Source organism: Macaca thibetana, chromosome 7 (assembly GCF_024542745.1).
Source record: "Macaca thibetana thibetana isolate TM-01 chromosome 7, ASM2454274v1, whole genome shotgun sequence".
Classification (NCBI taxonomy): domain Eukaryota; kingdom Metazoa; phylum Chordata; class Mammalia; order Primates; family Cercopithecidae; genus Macaca; species Macaca thibetana.
The window spans coordinates 91,581,416-91,603,767 of record NC_065584.1 but is presented as its reverse complement, the minus strand read 5'-3'; the positions used below and the strand labels follow the sequence as shown (position 1 = coordinate 91,603,767).

The 22,352-nt window shown below is 44.8% G+C and overlaps 1 protein-coding gene across 3 annotated transcripts in view; it reads left to right on the top strand.

Annotated features, from left to right (window-relative positions):
- Positions 1-22,352, top strand: part of IGF1R (insulin like growth factor 1 receptor) — a 318,403-nt gene that overhangs the window by 268,193 nt on the left and 27,858 nt on the right. For 2 of the 3 annotated variants that reach the window (XM_050798202.1, XM_050798205.1), the window contains exons 9-17: positions 1,543-1,710; positions 2,247-2,451; positions 7,699-7,982; positions 9,368-9,504; positions 10,021-10,180; positions 15,069-15,171; positions 15,748-15,818; positions 20,286-20,515; positions 20,779-20,889. In XM_050798202.1, coding sequence (XP_050654159.1) covers positions 1,543-1,710; positions 2,247-2,451; positions 7,699-7,982; positions 9,368-9,504; positions 10,021-10,180; positions 15,069-15,171; positions 15,748-15,818; positions 20,286-20,515; positions 20,779-20,889 — 1,469 coding nt within the window. The remainder of the gene's footprint in view (positions 1-1,542; positions 1,711-2,246; positions 2,452-7,698; positions 7,983-9,367; positions 9,505-10,020; positions 10,181-15,068; positions 15,172-15,747; positions 15,819-20,285; positions 20,516-20,778; positions 20,890-22,352) is intronic. The other variant, XM_050798204.1, reaches the window with a different exon arrangement.

Genomic DNA, 22,352 nt, shown 5'->3' with positions numbered 1-22,352 from the left:
GAAAACCTTTTGCTGTGTGCACCTGCTTCTTCCTCCCCCCCTACCCCATTTCCATGACCCTGTTAAGTGGCCACAGTCATGTCACTGGGTGAAGTGCTTATTAAAAAGAAATTGGCACAGGCTCCTGATCTTGGGTGTGGGTTGGTATAGCAGAGATTCAATGCAACAGAGTAAGTTTTTCATCTTAAAATTTGGAAGTCATCCCTGCCTTAGCAATTCACTGTAGCATTTGGGAAACATAGGAATATCTGCTTATTGTGACAGATTCTCAAGAAATCTGCTTCCTTTCCACAAAGATGGAAACCAGGCACTGTACAAATGAGTCAGTTCATGACGTTTTGTCCTCTGTCCTTACACGCAGCAGAAACAGACAAGAACTTGGTCCTCTGCCTCTGCTTTTTTGTGACACCTATCATAAGAATGTATCTAGGAATGAGCTGTTTGTTTTTGAAGTACTTATTTTTGGAAACCCTAAAGTGGCTGAGCATCAAGTGGTTGTGTTTTCTTTGAAAACACTAGTATTAGTCATAACCTTTTTCCAAAGTATTATCCCTTAAAGATGTTCAGAACCTTGTGTGTATTGTATAACCTGGAGCACCCTCAAGCTCTCCACCCTTTTCGAGTTTGAAAAATGGCTTAGGCAAACATGTTGCTTAAGCGATATCCAGCAAAGGTGTCTCCTGCGCTTTGGAAAACCGTCAACATTGGTGCTTTTTTGTGACCCAATAAGGACAAGATTTCAGTGGTTCTGGGATGCATTTGATCTTTATGCACACTTCAGCTCTGGGTTTGGGTTCAGGGGTCAGCATAAGTAAAGCTTGATCAGATAACTATGCTTTGCCTATAATCAGCATTCATTCTGCTGGTAACAGAGTCCTTTGCTTGAAATGAGGCTTCCATGCATTTGCAGTTTTAGACTGCTTTTCAGAGTCATGCCTCACTCATTGTACCGAAGGATGCTTGTGGAAATGGCGGACTTCCGTGTTCTTTGCATTGCCTCTTCCCCATTCCTCTTACAGCTGTGACACGGGCATGCACACTCCTGCACACACACAGGCTCTGCGGCCCCCTTTCCACTACCCTCTTTCCATTTGACTTCATGACATTTTTATCAGAGATTCAGAATCTCAGATGAAATCCAAGTCAGCCTATTTTACCAGTTGTCGAAACTGCCGGAGTTCAGCGCTGTGGAGAATGGCAGTTGTAATAAATGAGAAATACCAGGTGTTTGAATTAGCTGTAGATTTTCATATTGTCTCTTCTAACTCTGCTTGTGCCCCCGCAGCCTTTTTCCATTTACAATTCAGTAGTGTTTGTTTTCACAGAGATTATCTGAGGAAATAAATTATAAAGGGAAATGTTGGCATTTAAAGTAGTACTATTTCAAAATAAGGTTCACTTTTCACTTTGTATTTCATTGTTCATTGTTATTTTCTTATCCAGGTCAAACTTACAGTTTCCTGTTGGCTTGCACAGAGTATCTGATAGCCTGAATCTTAAGTTCATTTCATTTTCTGGAATATTCTTTGTTCCCCTTTGCAGTTCCTTCCATTCCCTTGGACGTTCTTTCAGCATCGAACTCCTCTTCTCAGTTAATCGTGAAGTGGAACCCTCCCTCTCTGCCCAACGGCAACCTGAGTTACTACATTGTGCGCTGGCAGCGGCAGCCTCAGGACGGCTACCTTTACCGGCACAATTACTGCTCCAAAGGTAAAGGTGCACCGGCGGCCTGGACGGAGGGTGTGACCGTTCATTCCTGTGGTTTGAATGTACCTGGGCCCTAATATTACACGTATCAGATAACAGTGTAGTTCTCCATTACACACCAGCTATCTTTTTTTTTTTTTTTTTGGTGAGACAAGAGTCTCAATCTGTTGCCCAGGCTGGAGTGCAGTGGTACAATCAGGGGTCACTGCAATTTCCGCTTCCCAGGTTCAAGCAATTCTCATTCCTCAGCCTTCAGAGTAGCTGGGATTACAGGCATGCACCACCATGCCTGGCTACTTTTTATATTTTTAGTAGAGATGGGTTTCACCATGTTGCCCAGGCTGGTCTCAAACTTCTGACCTCAGGTGATTCCCCTGCCAAAGCCTCCCAAAGTGCTGGGATTATAGCCTTGTGCCACCGCATCTGGCCAAAACCAGCTATCTTCTTGATTAAAGGTGCTGAGAGCTATTATTTTTCTTCACAAGCATGTATAGTGGCTTTCATTCCCACTCTTGTTTTGGCTTTTCTTTTCCGAGAAGACAAAATCCCCATCAGGAAGTATGCCGACGGCACCATTGACATTGAGGAGGTCACAGAGAACCCGAAGACTGAGGTGTGTGGTGGAGAGAAAGGGCCTTGCTGCGCCTGCCCCAAAACTGAAGCTGAGAAGCAGGCCGAGAAGGAGGAGGCTGAGTACCGCAAAGTCTTTGAGAATTTCCTGCACAACTCCATCTTTGTGCCCAGGTATCGAACTCTTGTGAAATTTCACTTGGCAAAACCCACTGCTCAGGTGGGTTCTGTTGCCTTTCTCCCCACCAGGTAATGTGTAAGTCAGCAGCGGGGAGGTACGATACAGTAGCCATTGAGATGGAGCCAAAAAAGATGACAGGTTCGGTGAAGTGAGTTCCTGTGGAAGCCAGTCAGCCCTGAAGGGAACAGGGACCAGGGCTTGGGTTGCTGGGGCCGCCGATGTGACGGGTGCTGCTGTCTCAGCCACAACCCCCTACAGAGAGCAGGTGGGCACCCTATGGTAGAGGCAGGGAGGGGAAACTCAAAGAGTACTGAAATCCGCTGCCTGGTAAGAGGAAAGGCCAGGATTTGGGCCCATCTCTGCCCTTCCCAATTCTCTCTGCTGCCTCTCTCAGCCTGACAGAGGAGGAGTGAAGCAAGAGGGAAAAACATCAGAGTCTGTTGGAAGGGGCCTGACTTCAAAACATAGCCAGGTGCCGCAGGCATCCTTTACAAGTAGGTTTAGGAAGCAGTGTAGGGAGACAGCCTGCAGTGGCTGTTTATTCCGTGGTTACTCTGCCTTTCAAAGCAACACAGCCCCTGCCCCAGGGTCTCTGCTCCTTTGCTGTGGTCTTGGTTTCTGGGGAGTGGGTACAAAAGCAGAAGAAAGTAAATGTTCATAGTAGCCAAATCCGGAAACAACCCAGTGTACATCAACAGGTGAGTGGCTCAACAAAGTGGGCTCGAACCATACAGTGGAATATTATTCAGCCATAAAAAGGGAGGGAATTTCGATCCATGTCACAACACAGATAAACCTCGAAGACACCGTGCCAAGTAAAACAAGGCCAGACACAAAAAGACAAATAGTGTATGATTTTATGTTGTGTGAAATATATGGAATGGGCAAATGTATGGTGACAGAAAGTAGATTTGAGTTTACCAGGGGATGGGGATAGAGTGTGGAGAGGAATGGGAATTGTTCCATAATTGATAGATTTTCTATTTGGAGTGATGAAAATTTTTGGAAATAGATGATGATGATAGTTGTACCATTCTGTGAATGCAATTAATGCCACTGAATTGTACCCTTAAAATGATTAAAATGGCAAATTTTTGTCTTACATATATTTATTTTGTTTTAAAATTTTATTTTAACACAATAAATGTTAAACAATTTTTGTTTTCCTCTCAAAAAAGGATTAGCCCAGTAGTGTGTGGGAAAGGAGATGGAAGCACAGTGGTATTCCCTGGCCCTCTCTTCCTGTAAGATTATAGTGCAGATTTTGGAAACGACCTCATGCCTGAAAACTAGGCCAAGGAGTTGGATTTAAATCAGCATGGTACCCATGAGTTGCCCACCTGCAGTCCCCACGGTGCCCCTGCTGCCACTACCCCACCCAGCACGTTCCCTTCCCCTCACTGCCCCCAACCCTGAGAGGAGCCTGTAGTAGCTATTTATTCTGCAATGACTCTGCCCTTATAGACTTTCTTAGGCTGTAACAACAAATGGTTTTTAAAGTGATTTTTTTTTCTGCCAAATGACCTTTTTGATATTTGCAAAATGGTTGAAATAGCTGTTTCACTTCGAGAAATCAGTAAAGTGAGAAATAAAGACCGATTAGAACTGGAGGCACTATTTCCTTTTGAGAATGAGCCTCTTCATTGCTTGGTGGCTTTCTTCCCCTCCCCTCCTCTCTCGAAGTTAAAACCACCAGAGCAGCCGGACATGGTGGCTCACGCCTGTAATCCCAGCACTTTGGGGGAGGCTGAGGTGGGCAGATCAGGAGGTCAGGAGTTTGAGACCAGCCTGGCAACATGGTGAAACCCCATCTCTACTAAAGATACAAAAAATTAGCCAAGCGTGGTGGCATGCACCTGTAATCCCAGCTACTCGGGAAGCTGAGGCAGGAGAATCGCTTGAACCGAGGAGGTGGAGGTTGCGGTGAGCTGAGATTGTGCCATTGCACTCCAGCTTGGGCAACACAGCAAGACTCCATCTCAAGGAAAAAAAAAAAAAAAACACCAGAGCTGTGAGAAGGGCCTGCGAGCCCTTCATGGCCTCTCGCATCCTGCCCCGCTGGGGAAATCTTCTGCCTGCTGGTAGGTGACAGGGCTTTGAGTGTGAGCCTTGAGGTTCAGTGCCCAAGGCCATTTTCTTATCCAGGATATCTGTGTATCACTGGTGGTTCCTAGAAAGCAGAAAGTTTGAGGACTAGAAAGATTGCAAAGAGGTGTGGAAACTGGAACTCAATGAGGTTTGGTGACTTCTCCGACATCCTAATTAATTAAGAATCGGTCTGGGACCTGGCCCTCATTCCCACACACCAACTCTCTTTCCCTCCTCTTCTCCTCCATTGCATTGCTTCTCGTGGTGCTTTCCACCTAGACCAGCAGAGGCTCAACTTGTGGCAGCTCCTGCTGCCCGCCACATGGAAGGATGGATTTAGAGTGTCCCAAGCAGGCTGGGTGGGAAGTTTGTTTATTCTCTATCAAAGGCCATTGGTTACGTTGCTGTCTTGTTCCACCAACCAGCAGGAGGTTCGGGTTGTGAATCAAGGTTTTGGAAAGATTTTGCTGAAAGGCCCCTTGCTTTCAGTTGTAGTTACAAGGCAAGACCTGTTTTTTTCTCATCAGATGTGGAGCACAAGATTATGTGATGTGTGAAGGCAGAGCCGCGATTGACACTGATGTTATTAATGCACAGCATTGGTGGTGGTGGGTTCAAAACAAGTTTCCTCTATTCCACTTGAGAAATGTGTTTATCTGTCCCCCCAGTCCTTCCTTTCTCTCTCCTAAGACAAGTCCAACTTATGATTCTCCTTTCCATGGATGTATATAAAGACAATATTTTGTTCATGGTGAGAGGCCATGCTTTATAAGAAGTTAATGTTTGTTTTTTGCCTCCTACTGAGTTCTGGCGGAGTTGGGTGAAGGAGTGTCCAGCTGACAATATGATTGAATCATAAAGGCTGGCTTTCTATCTTACAAGTGAAATGTCCGAAAACAGATTTGATTTCTTTCAATTCATTCTGAGAATAATTTATTTGTGGGATAAAACCAGTTAAGTAAGATTTAGTTCCTTATAAATTGTCCAGAATATCCTGTATGTTTTGAAGTAGAGTGGAAGCTAGAGTTTGTAAAACCAGTTTCTGAAGTCAGTATTTGGCAGTAAATGCCTTTCTTTGACTACTGTCTTTATTTTGTAAATCACATAGTTTGGTTTAACTAGCTAAAATGTTGACAGATGTTGGAAAGTAAAAGGTTTTCCAATAGGGCTAGGTTGTATCATGGGGTGGAGCAGAGAAAGTTGGCAGTAATGTTTGCTGTTGGGCACACGATTTGGAAATGTAGTTGTTTACCAAAAAATGATGTATGGGCCATTGTGCTTCCCCTGTTCCTGCCTTCCAGATAATGTTCTGTGTCACCTCCCTCCCCTTGTCACTGCCTTGATGTCAGCAGCATTGAGAGCTGTGCAATCCCTAAAAGTGTGGTGTTGATAAACAGGTAAACTACTGAGTATACTTAATGATGTAATCCCGGTTAAACGTGGTGGCCGGGCTAGGAGAGGGGTTTTGACACAGAATTATTTTGCAGTGCATCAAACCTAAGCAACTTCTGACAGACACATGTGTATATTGTGTTGGTTTTGAAGGAAGGGCTGGAAATTTGTTGATGTGTTGACAAAGATTTCTGTGGCAGTAAATGTGGTTTCTTGTGTTTTTCCCTTCCAGGAAGCTTGGTTAGCTGGTTGGTTGGTTTGCAGAGTGTGAGGATTGTGGATAATCAGCCTCATGTCCTTACCCTTCCTCCCCCAGTATTGTGAAAGCAAATGTACATGCCCTGACCTTGTGGTTTTCTGCTTGTTGGAATGAACCTGTCTGTGTTGGGCAGTTGATGCCTTTGGTGGGACCCCCATGTGCCACTACACAAAGAAGGACCATGTTTTCCTCAGGGGAATCCATGGGCTGAGAAGACTAGGGAGCCAGAGGCCCTTTCCCCAAGCCCCCTGCTCTCCCCTTCCCAGGTTCTGGCCTAAGGACCAGCCAGAAACCTGCCGAGCGTCAGCCGAACCTGCAAGTGGCTTCTGGGCTGCTCCGTTCCCTGTGTGAGCTTTCCCTGTCTGCTGCTGCTGCCGCTCTCCCCTCCATGGCACTGATGAGCTTCCCATGTTCTGGACTTTCTCATTTCCCTGGGCAGATGGAATTCATCCCATTTACTCCCTGCCTTTTGCCTATTCCTAAGACCAGTGAACCCAGCCAAAGGCCTCAGCCCTGTTTTCTCACCATTGGTCCGTGGCTGACCTGAGGGTTGCCCTTTCTCCATCTGGGTGCTCCTCTCGTATTCTGTTTGTTTTTGTTGGTTCCTGTAAACATTAGGATTCTGTTTTAAGGTTTCTAGGGGGAGCCACAAAGCCCATTTTTTCATATTTGACCAAAGCAGCAATTAGAGGGTCACACCCTCATGCCTCATCTGCCCTTTTCGGTGTAAATGTCCTCTTTGTGATGACTTTATGCACTCCCTTTTGCTTTTTGGTTGTTCCAGTCCCCATTCAAATCCATGACAAAGACTCTGCCCTCTCGTGGGCAGGACCTTGGTGAGGCCACAGGTGCTCACTGCTGAGTTGGGAGGAGGCCTGGGTGGGCTTCAGGGACCTGCAGAGTGTAGCAAGCACAGATGCTTGGGGTTGGGGGTGGGCCCGCAGCAGAAGCCCCCAAGAAGAGACCTGAGGTCCGTGGGTTGCTAGGCTCCAGGCATCTTTATTTCCACAGTCAGAGCAGATCCAAGGAGCCACCACCATAGGCTTTCATATCCCTCTGCCCCAGGTCTCTGGGGCCTCTGCCACACACCTCACCTCTCCCCTCCTGCCCTAATAAATCTTAGTGCAGCTGGTAGGTTTGCCACCTTTAATGCTTAACCGTAAGGTCTGTGACCAGATGGCTTGAGTGTTCTGATGACACAGCCAGGACTGCCTGGCCAAGAATGGCAGAGACACTGTTTGCCTCTAGGTAAAATCGAAGAACCACTCTGAGAGCCAGGGGGTGGGGGTGAGAGTTTGTGTGCCCATTCTGACACTTGCATAGTAGAGAAAGCAAGATAATGAGGAAGGACATCCCCGTGTTATTCATGCGTTCTTATCCAAGGGGGCTGAATAGCTCCTTCTATTCCATGGTTAAGATTCTTCTGTTACTCTTACTCAAGTCATAGAAAAGACGAAAGAGGTAAAAGCACTTAAAAGCCACATTTATCTCTTCCTTGCAGACCTGAAAGGAAGCGGAGAGATGTCATGCAAGTGGCCAACACCACCATGTCCAGCCGAAGCAGGAACACCACGGCGGCAGACACCTACAACATCACAGATCTGGAAGAGCTAGAGACAGAGTACCCTTTCTTTGAGAGCAGAGTGGATAATAAGGAGAGAACTGTCATTTCTAACCTTCGGCCTTTCACATTGTACCGCATTGATATCCACAGCTGCAACCACGAGGCTGAGAAACTGGGCTGCAGCGCCTCCAACTTTGTCTTTGCAAGGACTATGCCTGCAGGTACGGTATATCCGGGTGGCCCCATTGCCACCTTCCTCACAACCTAGTGGAGAAGATGTGTTTTATGGACAAAGGGTCTGACACCCAGGGCCACAACGTTGTCTTAGACTGAGGTCTGCCTGCTAAATAACGTGCGATCATTGGCAGGTGGCGTAGTAGACCAGCTGCCTAGGGAATAGAGCTCATGCTTTCCTAGTGACACCACTCCCAGCCTGGTCTCTCCGTGGAACATGCTGGGAGCAGGGAGCTGTCTGCATGGTCCACCCTCCACCTGCTACTCGGTGCACATCGTGCACTCCCACTGTCTTTTGCCCCTCTTGTGCACAAATCGGGTTGCGGCCCCCCCCGCCCCCGAGCTCTGACATATTCAGAGATGTCTCCAGTTAATTGCCTCGATCCAGAGTAACCATTGCCCCTCAAGATCAAGTCCTGGAGTAGCCTCTGGTCTTGCTTATTTAGCCTTTGGCCTTCCCTTGTTGTTAGACACTGCCTGTCACTCGGGCATTCATCTGTCTTTGAAGGTGGGTGCCTTCAAAGACAACAAGAACTGCCCTGTTCTTTAGGAAGCCTCAGGCGGTAGAAAGAGCATGGAGGTGATAGGAGTCTGGGGCTTGGGGTCCTCCTCCATGCAGTTCTGGCACTGAAGTCCATTCAATCGTCAGGCTCCCTGCCTCAGTTTCCTTAGCCCTCCCAGGAGAGACATAGCCAACTGACCCATCAGGTGCCTTTTGCAGCTGTAACTTTCCGTGACCTTTGCTCATCACCACTTTATTCACTGCTTCAAGAAGCAAAAGCAAGAAAGGAACCACCACAAGGTCAATCAGCCGCTGGAGGAGTTGATGCCAGCAGGGAGAGCTTGCCCTGCTCTCAGCACCAGCCTCCCAGCAGCTTCCTCACAGGCTGGGCTTGGGGCCATCCTTTGTGCCTGTGTAAAAATTGCAGTTGCCGTGTGTAGCCGTGGGCCACGGAAGGTCCCTGTCACAGCCGGCAGACCCCGCGCCCTGCTTCTGCTTATTCAGCATCTTTTCAGGGCTGCTTGTGTTTGATGGCTTCACAAAGCTTTCTTTTTTCAAGCGGTAGCTACAGAAGAGAAGAAAGTTACTTAGGTTGCCAAGATTTTCCTGCTGTGCTTGGCAGCAGGCTTTTTTTGTTGAAGGACTGGGGAGAAAGGAGGATCTTGTGACATCTTGAGACGTGCAAGTTGTGGGGTTGGTGTGATTCTGAATCCTCCGCTGTGTGTGAGCAGCCTGCTCAGGGGCAGTGTACGTGGCTGATCTCCATAGTCCTGCCCGCGTGGATTGGGGGGTTATTCTCAGGTCAGCCCAGTGTTGGCCTCCCTCCCTGGGAACCCAAATCCAACTTTGTCACTTGTTTAAATTGTACAGAAGGAGCAGATGACATTCCTGGGCCAGTGACCTGGGAGCCAAGGCCTGAAAACTCCATCTTTTTAAAGTGGCCAGAACCTGAGAATCCCAATGGATTGATTCTAATGTATGAAATAAAATACGGATCACAAGTTGAGGTAGGACTGGGGCCGTGGCCTGTGCCCGCATGTATGTATTTCCATCCATTGACAACATATGCTACCTGACTGCGCAGGATACTTCCTGGTTAGCATAGGAGTTAAAACAATAAAATACGTGCCAAGCTGGTGAGGATTTGGGTCTTTCTACCCACTCCATACTCTCTAAGGAGTACTCCATAGAGGGCAAAGAGCTAGGCTGCTTTTTGCCTTCAAGAAATGATTTCATTATTTAAGATAACCTTGTGGCATAGGCCAGATCAGTTCTAATAACTTTTAATCCTTCTGGAGTGCTTGGTTACCAAAATGTTTGGTTAAAGCTTTTGGGTGTACTTAAAGCCACCTGAAGACGACCTTTTAAGATTTGATTTCTTTCTCTTTACTGACACTCGGGATCATTGTTAGGTGGGAGGTCATATCAGGCAGCTGGAGTCCCCAGTGTGGTGAGTTTAGTTGGCAGGCCCAAGATTTCTCCTGCTTTCATGGGAAATTGACATGTATGTTTTATTTCCCCAGGATCAGCGAGAATGTGTGTCCAGACAGGAATACAGGAAGTATGGAGGGGCCAAGCTAAACCGGCTAAACCCGGGGAACTACACAGCCCGGATTCAGGCTACATCTCTCTCTGGGAATGGGTCGTGGACAGATCCTGTGTTCTTCTATGTCCAGGCCAAAAGTAAGGCTTGTGGAGGGAGAAGAAATGTGTAAAACTGAAAGCAGGGTGGTCCAGGATTAGGACAGCCTGAGTGTTTATGGCCCTCTTATTTTCTGTTAAAATAGAGTTGGCCAGCTTTCAGAAGGGTCATGCTAAGGTGCCGGCACATACCAGCACTTTGTGTGGAACCTTGGGTGGGGCAGATGCTGAGCTTTGGGCCCCTACCTCATGTGGCAGGAAGGGAGAGGAACTGAGCCTCTCTTTTGAGGTGGTGCAACCACTGGAGAGCCAGAGGAGACTGTTGCTTTCGACCTGGCTTATATTCAAAGACCTTTCTTTTTCTTTCTTTCTTTCTTTCCTTTTTTTTTTTTTACAAACGACATTTTATAAAGCATTGAATTGACCATTCCACCTCCTACTTGGTCAGTAAAACTAGATAGGGCTCAGATTCAGGGCTTGAAGTCCTAAGGGGTGAAAGGAACTCCAGAGGTCATCTGGTTCAGCCTGCTACAGGGCAGGAATTTCCATGGTAGCATCCCAGACCCTCCAGTGCCCTTTTAAAGCCCCCATATGCCTTGGAAATGTACGGTGCTCACCCTTTGGTGCAGAGACTGAGGAATGTGAGTTTATGCTCAAGTCATTAACAAGAGAATTCTTAGGCTGTTCTGTGTGATGACTTCAGATTTTAAAACAAATTATAGGATGTGTAAGTACAACAAGAGCCACATATTTGTTGTTTGACCAACAAAATTTAATATTTTGGTGAAATTATTTCTGTGTTGAGTTTCTGTTATTTCTTTTTAGAAACCCAGTTTTTAAGATTATTTCATGTTCATGGAATGGAATCAAATTTGGCATAACACATAAAATAGCAGTGCAGCCTTGCTTAGTGGTAACACTCTTGGGTCTAGTGGGCTGATCTTTCCTGGTGTCCACATTTCTGCTATGCGGATCTGGAGTTACGTTAAAACATGCACTCGGCCCGGCGCGGTGGCTCACGCCTGTAATCCCAGCACTTCAGGAGGCCAAGTGGGCGGATCACTTAAGGTCAGGAGTTTGAGACTAGCCTGGCCAACATAGTGAAACCCCATCTCTACTGAAAATACAAAAATTAGTTGGGGGCGGTGGTGCAAGCCTGTAATCCCAGCTACTTGGGAGGCTGAGGCAGGAGAATCTCTTGAACCCAGGAGGCTGAGGTTGCAGTGAGCCGAGATAATGCCACTGTACTCCAGCCTGGGCAACAGAGCAGGACTCTGTCTAAAAAAAAAAAGAAAAGAAAAGAAAAAAAAAAACACGCACTCAACAGGTCTAGCAATCTCACTTCTAGTATATTTCCAAAGGCAATGAAATCGGTATGTCGAAGAGCTTTCTGCACTCCCGCGTTCACTGCAACACTTCGCAATGGCCAAGACATGGAATCCACCTAATGTCCATCACTATGTACATAAATGGGTAAAGAAAACCTGGCACATACACATTATAGAATACTATTCTACCATAAATTAGAAAAAAAATGTCATTTGTGGCAACCTGGCTGAACCTGGAGGACATGATGTTAAGTTAAATAAGCCAGACACAGAAAGACAAATACCACATGATCTTACTGATAATGTGGAATCTTAAAAAGTTAAGTTCATGGAGAGTAGAATGGAGGTTACCAGGGCTGAGGGTGAGGGAGCAGATTTGGGAAGATGTTAGTCAAAGGATACAAAATTTCAGTTAGGAAGAATAAGTTCAGTAGATCTATCGTACAACATGATGACAGTAATAATGATGTATTCTTAAAAATTGCTGAGACAATAGATTTTAAGTGTTCTCACCAAACACACACAAAAAATGTGTTGTAATACATATGTTCATTAGCTTAATTCAGCCGTTCTACAATGTGTGTACATATTTCAAAACAATATGTTGTACATGATAAATATGTACAATTTTTATTTGTATATTAAAATTAATTAATTTTTAAAAAAAAGAAAGTCTCCAGTAGTCATCTGGTCAGCACCCAATATTCTAATCTGTTTGTGATATCTGAAAATCCTAATACAGCAAAAGCAGGATGGGGGTGAATAGAACTGCAAATCTTGAGCCAACATTTTATGTGCCTGGCATTGTTCCTGGGTTCAGGTTTTTAGAGGTAAATGGATGTTTAGGCAGATAATTTTGTCAATTAAAATAGAATTCTCCCATCTAGTCCAGTTAACCTAGTCTCACCAGTTAGTCTGTGCCACCTTTGCAGCACCTAGAACCTTCACAATATTCCTGTAACCTTGCCCAGAGTAGTGGCTTGCTTGCTTTCTCTCCCCAGCCTCCTTCCCTTCTCTTTTTCCTCCCTTCCATCTCCTAGAAACAGAGCCTACCTAGTTTGGGGGTCTGTGATCTGTGAAACAGCAGCCTTGGCTTCTGGGTTTGAGTGAACTCAGCTTGTTTTGGTGACATGACATGTTCCTGTCTGCCTGTGCTGCTCCATTTTTAACCTTGTAAGTGCCAGGATGCCAGTGGGAAATCAGGAGTCCTTCTGATGAAATTTTTCCAGCAGATATTATCACATACTGCAGGGAAATTGAATCTATGTGCTGGCCTTACTGTTGAGAAATTTTTCCTTATGTCAGACAAGACTCTGTCCTACTATAGTTTAGTCTCATTTCCTCTTATTTAATCCTCAGAGGATATGGAAGGTTTGGAAGCTTTCAGGCAACTGCCTTCCTTTTAGGAACTCCTTGTGTGCCTGAATACTATTAAATCACTCCTCAGACTTCTCTTTTCCAGATGAAATAATCTCAGGTCTTTTGGCCTTTTCTTGTAGCCCAGTATCATACACCAATTTCCCAGCCATTTAATCATTTTGTTCTTCTCTGGATGTGTTCCAGTTTCTCCATGTCCCTGTTGAAATGTGAAACTCAAAAAGAACACAGTACAGCCTGACCAGTAGTATAAGTGATATAAACAGCAGGCCTCAGTGGGGAAGAAAGAAAAATCTGCCAGCTTCCCCTTGGTAATGATCACCTGTGAGTGTTTTGAGGAATTATAAAATGCCAGATACTGCATCCATTTTAAGAGACACAATATCAATAAAAATCTTTTTTCTTCGATCAAAATACTTCTAATTTTAAAAATTAAAACAGCTTTAGTAGTCTTTAAAGAGTAACCATGATCACAGTTTTTAATGGCAAAATAATCATTGATAGGGAACTTATGATTAATGTTAACCTGATCCCCAGTGATTCCAAGCCCATTTCCGCATAGACATCTGTGCTTAGATGTCTCAGAGAGGTCTCAGATTCGTTGTGTCAAAACCAAAATCATAGTTGTTGCCCTCAAAAGGCCTCTTCTCTCCTTTGCTGCTTAGCTCAGTCAGTGGCCTTGTAATCCATTCGTTACCCAAGCCAGGAACCTCACAGCATCCCTCACTCTTCTTTCTCTCCAGCCACCCCTTTTTCATTCCAACCCAAGCCTCATGGATTCTGCCTGTTAAATGTCTCTGGAATCCAGCCATCTATCACCACCAGCACCGCCACAGCTCAGACTCCAGGTCACTCACCCTGGGGGGATGGTATGAGCTATCATACTGTATGAGCCTCTTCCTGGGGCCATGACTTACCAAGCCAGAGCATCTCTGTGAGTCTGCCTGGTGTATAGACAAGGATTGGTGACTTCTTTGTAGGTCTGAACTGGGTAATGCAGAGCATGCCCAGGAAACATGGCTTGTACCCCCAATTCTCTAAGACATGACAGTGCCTTCTCTTACTGCCAGATCCCTCAGTCTGTCCTCAGCACAGCCATTTCCCTGGATCTCAAATCTTATCAGTTCACTGCTGGGCCTGAAAGCTTTCGCTGACTCCTTTTAATCTGCAGAATGAGGTTGAAACTGCTTAGCTTGGACAGGGTCCCTTGTGAGCTGGCCCTGACATCTCTCCAGCATCATCATTTTCTAGGAAAGCCATTTCCCCACAACCCCCAAGAAAAGCATATCATAAAGAAGTTTTCCCTTAGGGAGGTTCCCTTGACTCCCTTCTCTCCTCTCCTTTCCTCTCTGAATCCTTGCCATATGCGAAGTCCACTTTTCTAGTTGTCATGCTACCTGTTGACACTGATTTCCCATGTCCCACAGAATGTTTCAGGGTGAGAGTCCATGTCCCTGGTGCCCAGCCAGGCATCTGCCATACAAGTGCTGGTTCTGATGATCAGTGGTCTCTGTGGTCTTAGACTTGTAACAGGACTCAAATGTTTGCAGCAGCATTGGAAAGGGGTGCCATCCAGTGCGTGAATGTGTGTGTGTGTTTATTTTAAATTGTCTATGGAACTATCTCAAAGATTAAGGCTGGCAGGACTTGATCTATACATAGATGTAGACTATACATACATGTAAGAATTTCTGTTCATTTTATAAAAATGAATAGAAATTTTCATTCTGTTTATTAGAAATAGAATGCTTGCTGCTGCAAGTATTTGAGTCGTTTTACAGATGTGAGATCACAGAGACCCCTTACCACCAGAACCAACACTTGTATGGCAGATGCTAGGCTGGGTACCAGGGACATGGACCAAACCCTGGAACATTCTGTGGGATGTGGGAAATTAGTGTCAAATGTATGCATTTTCACTAACAGTCATTAAACTGCATGCAAAGATTATTTTTCTTCAGTCTATCATTGAAACTATTACACCAGAATATACTGTACTTTAAAAAATGAGTTTATGCCTCAGTCTGCACCTATTTACTCTTTTTTCAAATAATTGTTTGCCATGTTCTATTTCTGACACCATTTACCTTCAGGAATTCTTACTGTATGATGGGGAATAAATGAATATACAGGTATTTTTTTCGTACTTCTGACTGAATGTGAAAAAATGAAATGAGCAGATTCTTCACCTGGTGATATTTATCATTTCCTCCTCTTTGCTGCAGCAGGATATGAAAACTTCATCCATCTGATCATCGCTCTGCCCGTCGCTGTCCTGTTGATCGTGGGAGGGTTGGTGATCATGCTGTACGTCTTCCATAGAAAGAGGTCAGTGATGTGCAAAGTTATGACACTTTCTGTGGCTAAGTGGTTTGATGATTTGAATGTGAGTGAAGGTAATCTTTTTGAAGATTTCAAGGAAATATTTTATGGACTGGAAAACCTGATTTTCCCATCAAGTGTTCTTCCAGGAAAAGAGAACCTTTTCTAATTATTTTAACAACAGCCAAAATAATTTTTCGATAGTACAGACCTTCCCCTGGCTGGCTTCTCTGGTACACAGAACTGCTGCTGGTGCATGCTTTTCCAAACGTGATGCACTAGCCCTCCCAATCAAATAAGCCTTTTTATTTCCAATGAAGTAAAGAAACAGATGTTTCTTAAAAAGCTCTAATTTCAGGCTACTGCGGAAGCCAGAAGATGTGTTAGCAAATGTCTGCTGGCCCACCCAGGCCTGAATTGGGAGTGTAGACAAGAGCTGCTGTAAACAGTAAGCTCTCCCCATTCTCTTCTGCTGATACTGTGTGAGACAGAACAAATGAAACTGTTGTAGCAAAGATGAAAGTATATACAGAAATGTATGGAGGTGGGGTTTTGTTAACGTAAGTTTAATGTTTTTGACAGAAATAACAGCAGGCTGGGGAATGGAGTGCTGTACGCGTCTGTGAACCCGGAGTACTTCAGCGCTGCGGATGGTAAGAGTCCGGGCCACCGGCACTGCTAGCGTGCAGGGGAGGTAGATCGGGAGCTTCAGGAGGGTTGCTTATTCGGGAAAGGAAGGAGGTTTGCATTATTTTGAGCTACCTTTGGCCTTGGACCTGTCTTCATTAATATTTCTTTTTTTTTTTTTAATCAAAGTTTTTAGCAGTTCAGTGAATATGTCAAAACTTGTGAACTGTATGGGGTGCCCCAAGGAAACACAGGCTTTAGAGATGAATGTGGCCAGCACAGTAATCAATTTATTTAATTGCTTGAGATGTTATGCTAGAATGAAAACAGCTTTTTAATTGTTAACATCTAGTCAGAGGATGTGCTGCAGCTGACAAAACAGTCCTTTTAAACTAGTTTCAGCTTGAGTATCATCTCATTATAATTGTCTTTGATGAATTACAGCTCTGCTTTTTTTTAAATCATGGAATTTTTCTGTCATTCCCTTCGACTAGGGTTATACGCTCATGGATCATTCACATTCCCTTTGGTAATAACTAATGAGGGCCATTCAGTTAAGCGGCTGGGAAGGTCTGACATGGAAGTTGGGTGATCCTCAATGGTTATTTCCTTTTTTGCTCTTTTCTTTCTAGTATTTTTATATCCAGACCTTTTGAGTGAGTCAGATTAGAGTGAGGGGTTGGTCATTGAGTCCAGTGATACTAGGACCCTTAACTGGCACTTTGCTAGGGGCTTTTACAAACACCATCCCATTTATTTCTTAAACCCCTGCAAAGTGGGTTTTCTTAATGCCCATCTGCAGGTGAAGAAATGAGCTCCCGAAGAAACTTGTGCAGGGTCACATAGCTAGACAGTTGAGAAGTCAGGAGGAGAATGGAATCACTGCGGAAAGGGCTGTGAGGTCCCCTGGGCAGGCAAGGAACTGGCCCGCAGGAGGGGCTGGACTGGATTCATCAAATGAATAAATAAGTTGAGTGAGTATGTTTAGAGGAAAGTGTTTGCTGCCTTCTTGCCTCGGGAGAAGTGAAAGTAGATGCAGGAGATGTGAAATAAAGAGACATGATTGTTGTAATTATTGTGGTCAAATGAGAAAACATAAGAAAATATTTTGATAATGTGAAAACACCGTTATACTGTGTAGGGTTTTACTATGGTTTCTTTAATCATTTCTAATTCAGTTTATGGTAAAGTCAATCAAAAGCAGCCTCCTCTGAATGGCAATCAGGTGCAGAATAATAAGGACATTATTTCTGTCTACATAAAGATCTCACAAAGTTGGTTTCTTAATAGTAGTATATACATGCATACATCTGTATGTTTGTGTATGTAAGGCAGAAAGAACATTCTGGATGGATGCACACCACACTTAAAAGAGTTGTTACTTGTGGAGAGGATCTTTCCCTTTTTAAAAAAAAAAAAAAAGCCAGATGTTTGTTGCATGCACCTGTAGTCCCGGCTACTCAGGAGACTGAGAGGATTACCTGAGCCCAAGGGCTGCAATGAGCTAGAATCTCACCACTGCACTACAGCCTAGACTATAGAGCGAGACTGGCTCTTAAAAATCAAAATCCATCAAGAAGATAGATATGCATTGTTTGTATAAATAATAGCTTCTAAAAAAGAAAAGAAACAGGAAGGGAGTCATCCCAGATAATGGAATTGATAGGAACAAGGCAAGACCGCTTTCTCCTCTGTGAGGGTGGACTGTGACCGTACCAGAGAAGCTATTCTGCTTTGAAATACAGCACTAGAGGTTGGTGTGTGTAGTTTTTTGACTATGAAGTGTCCAGGAAGAGAAAGAAAGCATCAATACAACAAAATCAGATTCTCATGGTGACTTTAATTCACATTTTGTGTCCTTCTAGAATGCTTTCATGATATGTCTTGGTACTTCATTAAAACAAAAACAAACTTATTGCCACCCATGCCGACAGGTGGGAACGGTGTCACCTTATTTGAACTTAATTTATTCGGCCTTTGACAAGCACCTTATAGCCAGTATCCTCAAGGGGCAACAAAATGACTTTGCAGCTCAAAAGTGCTTTAAAAACTTGCTTTTCCCAAAGCTAATCTGCATGTCACCATTCTCCAGAGTACATTGAAAATCCCCTACAGGAAAGTGCTGATAACATTGAGCACAGAAACCACTCCTGGCTGGTGGCGCTGGGGACTGCTGCTTAAAGTCAGAGCTGCTGGGTTGAATGTAGAGAAAAGGATTGAGGGTATTGACTTCAGAGATCTCCCAGGGAATGAATGTGATTGGTTTTAACTCCATGTTTTATGGCAGGCTAAATAGTTAATTCTGATTAAAAGCAAGCCTGGATTCTCAGAGATAAATGGCTGGAGACAATGAACTCTTTACACTTTCTGAGGGGCATTGTGAAGAGCCTTATCTCCTGGGTTGTTTTGCATACTTACTCTCCTCTGACAAGCACCCGCCTCTTCTTCAGGGGTGCAAGCCACCTATGCCAGCTGGAGGGCAGAGTTCCATTCGTGAAACCCTTGAGACATATGTACTGTAAAGTACAAAAATGTATAGGAAAGAAAACTGAAGATGATTAATAAAGTTCATATTGGACACCCCTCAGAGGTCTAAATTGATGGTGCCCCTCCTGGGCCTAATTTATAATAAACATCTGTCCTTTTAGACATCACTTAAGGGTCGATAGTTGGGATATGGAGATGTTGGGATACAGTTGTCAGCCTCTCACATCCAGCCACAGGCCCAGGGTCAGCATCTGAAAGCATTAAAGCAAAAACAGGCACCATCTCCACTTCCTTTCTAGCCAGGACCACTTCCTTCCCACAGTCAGCATGTGGTAGAGCCTGGTGGCAGGTCCCGTCAGGCAAGGACATTAGCACACAGCATCAGAGGAATTATTGACGTTTCGTATGGATCTTATGGAATAGGTTGATTTTATTTTCATTTTTACCCTACCCATTTGGTGATGTAGAATTAAGCCTCTGGTTTTGTTTTCTTTCTGATCTTTTTTCTTTTTTTCTGTTTTGCCTAAAAATATTTGTTTATTCATTCATTCGTTTTTTTGAGACAGGTCCTCACTCTGTTGCCCAGGCTGGAGTGCAGTGGTGTGATCTCAGCTCACTGTAGCCTCAACCTCCTGGGCTCAGGCAGTTCTCCTGCCTCAGCCCCCTGAGTAGCTGGGATTCCAGGTGTGTGCCACCACACCTGGCTAATTTTTTAATAGAGATGGTGTTTTGCCATGTTGCCCAGGCTGGTCTCAGATTCCTGGGCTCAAGCAATCTTCCCATCTTGGCCTGCGATTACAGGCGTGAGCCACTGCACACGGCCTATTTATTTTCTTAAACCAGATCGAATCTAAACAGAAACTGGAGAAGAAATCCTATTCAGGCTTGGTATTTACTGTGCATTCCTCCGTTGGCGAAGGTCCTCCTGAGTTCACAGAGCCCTGGAAACGCCTCTGCTCATCAGCTGCCTAATTCCCTCTCCACACTGGGCACCACCAAGTCTCTCCCTCAGTCTCAGAGCTCAGTTGCTTCTGCACCTCATCAGGGATCCAGCCATCAAAGCCAAGGCTGGGGACACTTTGATTAGAGTAATCCTACCAATAATGCAATTCACCTTTGTAACCGCAAATTTTGTAGTAGCCGTATTTTTTAAAAGTAAAAAGAAACAGATCAAATGCATTTTAATAATGTTTTTAATTCAAATAATATGTTTTATTTAACCCATTATAGCCAAAATATCCATTTTAACATGCAGTCAGTATTACAGTTACCTAAATACTTTTTTTATTTTTTTTTTGGCTGGTCTTTGAAATCCCATGTGTATTTTATTTACACTTACAGCATGTCTCAAATTGGACTAGCCACATGGAGTGCTCAGGAGTCCCATGTAGGGACCAGCTACCGTGTTAGATAGCCCAGGCATGGCATCTGTGTTGAGGGCCCTGACATCCCTTTTGGATTCATCCAGGAAGTAGGACCTCACATGCACCATCATCACCTCTCACATGCGACTCTGACCTTTTTCCCAACCCAGCATAAGAACTCTTCCCTCTCGCTCCTGCTCTCCTCCTTTTCACATTTGCATTTTAATCTGTTGGTGAAGATGGGTACAGTCCTGCTTGACCATTTCATTCAGTTTCTCTATCCCCTATGGTTAATTTGTTTTTTTCAAAAATGTATTTTTATATGATGAAATCTAAAAAAACAACTGCTTTCTTTCCTATACTAGACTTCTTTGCTTTGTTCTGGTCCTTATATCTGTTAGTATCCTCAGATTATCTTGAAATCCTCAGAGACTTGAAATACTAGTACTGACTGTACAGTTTTCTTACTCAAATCGATAGCATGTGGAAAGTTGAGAGCAAGCCATGCCATCACTTCCTGGTATTCTCCTTTGTGGGTTTAAGGAAGCAGCTTTTTACATTCTTTGGCTTAGAGTTCCCCCAAAGCACGTTCTGTCTAAGGCCTTGTTTCTGTACCTGCTTTAATTACGGTTTCTTCTCCAGTGTACGTTCCTGATGAGTGGGAGGTGGCTCGGGAGAAGATCACCATGAGCCGGGAACTTGGGCAGGGGTCGTTTGGGATGGTCTATGAAGGAGTTGCCAAGGGTGTGGTGAAAGACGAACCTGAAACCAGAGTGGCCATTAAAACAGTGAACGAGGCCGCGAGCATGCGTGAAAGGATCGAGTTTCTCAACGAGGCTTCTGTGATGAAGGAGTTCAATTGTCACCATGTGGTAAGAGAAAGTTCCTGAAAAGCCAAAATGCTGCACAGGAAGAGGGTATCACACAAGCCCCTCAGTGTGTTCTTGGCTACATATACCTGTGGGTTTGGTGTCTTGCCTTTGCCTTTTGGATAGTTACCCCATTACCTCACTGTTACCTTCCGACCTCTATGCTCAGACCAGGCCACAGCACCACAGAGACAGTTCCAGACAACACAGGCACCAGCAAGGGCCACCCTGACCCTCTGAGTCTTTCTCTTTTTGATTCCTCCCAGGTGCGGTTGCTGGGTGTGGTGTCCCAGGGCCAGCCAACGCTGGTCATCATGGAACTGATGACGCGGGGCGATCTCAAAAGTTATCTCCGGTCTCTGAGGCCAGAAATGGAGGTCAGTTTTCATTTCCACCAGTATTACGTGTTGCCTTGTCTAGCTGTCTTTCCTTTAGAACCTCTCTGCAAGGAAATGCTGTGTCTTTAAATCAGTTTACTCTTCCAGCGTCCAGTGTTTCTTACTGCATGCTCAGTTATAGGTCATTTGTGCAACGAATTTCCCCAACTAGAGTCAGACTCTGATCTTTGTGAGGGGAACTTCCTGTTCCTTGGATCCCCTCTGCTAAGCCCCTCTGTGCCTTTGTTCCTGCATTCCCTCTGCCCCCAGTCCCTTCCCCACATCAGTGTCCACCTGCCAAGCCAGGCCAGTGCCACTCTTTCCCCGAAGTTTTCCTGCCCCACTCCAGTAACCGTCTCCTCTGCTAACTTCTCGACGCGCTTGACTCATGTCCTTGCATGCATTCTCTCTCGTCGTGTTGTGTTGTGTTGTGTTGTTGTGGGAGTGTGTCCCCCCCCCCACCCCATTGTGTTTAGCTTTTAATGTCAGTCCAAACGCGTGGCTCGGGGCCGCATTTGTGGCAGGCACTCTGTCAATAAATGTGTGTTACAGTTCAAGGTTAAGCTGCCTGGATTCTTGCCCTTGCATCTGAGAAGTTGCTGGGTGATTTCCCACCCAGCTCTGTGCACAAGATGTTCACCCATTCATAAACCCATTCCCCACACACAGCCCCCTTCCTCGGCATTGTTGGTGGTCCTTGTCTTTGCCACTGGGAGTCTGGTTTCCTCAGACTCTACGTCCACGTTTCAGGATTGATCCAGGGTCAATGTCTTGCTTGCACTTTTGAATGAATGATCCCACCTCAGTGGCAGGATTTCTGCTTAGTTTCCTAAAAATTTCACTTTGGGTTATGAGTTTCAAATTCTAAACCTGCTGAAGTCCTATGCAATTTTTCATTAGTCACCATGGTATCTCCCCCCTCTGTAGTATTAACCTACAGGCCAGCTTTTTAACGTATGCAGGCATGACTTTTGAGTAATTAATTCTACAGATAAGCTGGGAGATAAATGCTGAGAAATAAAGCCAGCAACAACTGTGTTTTCATTTGGCTGCCTCCGTGGGTCCGAAGTCCTCCTTTTGATTGACCCTTACTTTGCTACTTACGGGGAAGCAATGTGTCTGCTTTTATTCCTTAGAAGCAGTAACTTCCCCTTCTCGGCCCCTTTGGAAGTTCTTTTGCCGTTCTTCATTTGGGCTTTTTTTTTTTTTTTTTTTTTAAATGTTCTTTGAATCGGCAACTTAATCATCTTCCAAGTGATAGTTTCTTAATTTTAGTTCCAAACACCTGTTCATGTATGACTTCATTTATTTACAGCACATTGTGTTTGGGGCCAACTGTGGACTGGGGCTCCAAGCAGGGTGGTTTACAAAACTCCCACCCTCTGTTCCACCAAGCATTGGTCCCCAGCACCCCTGGGTGTTAGTGCCTCTTCCTGGTTCACTCACTCACTTTCTGTCTCTCT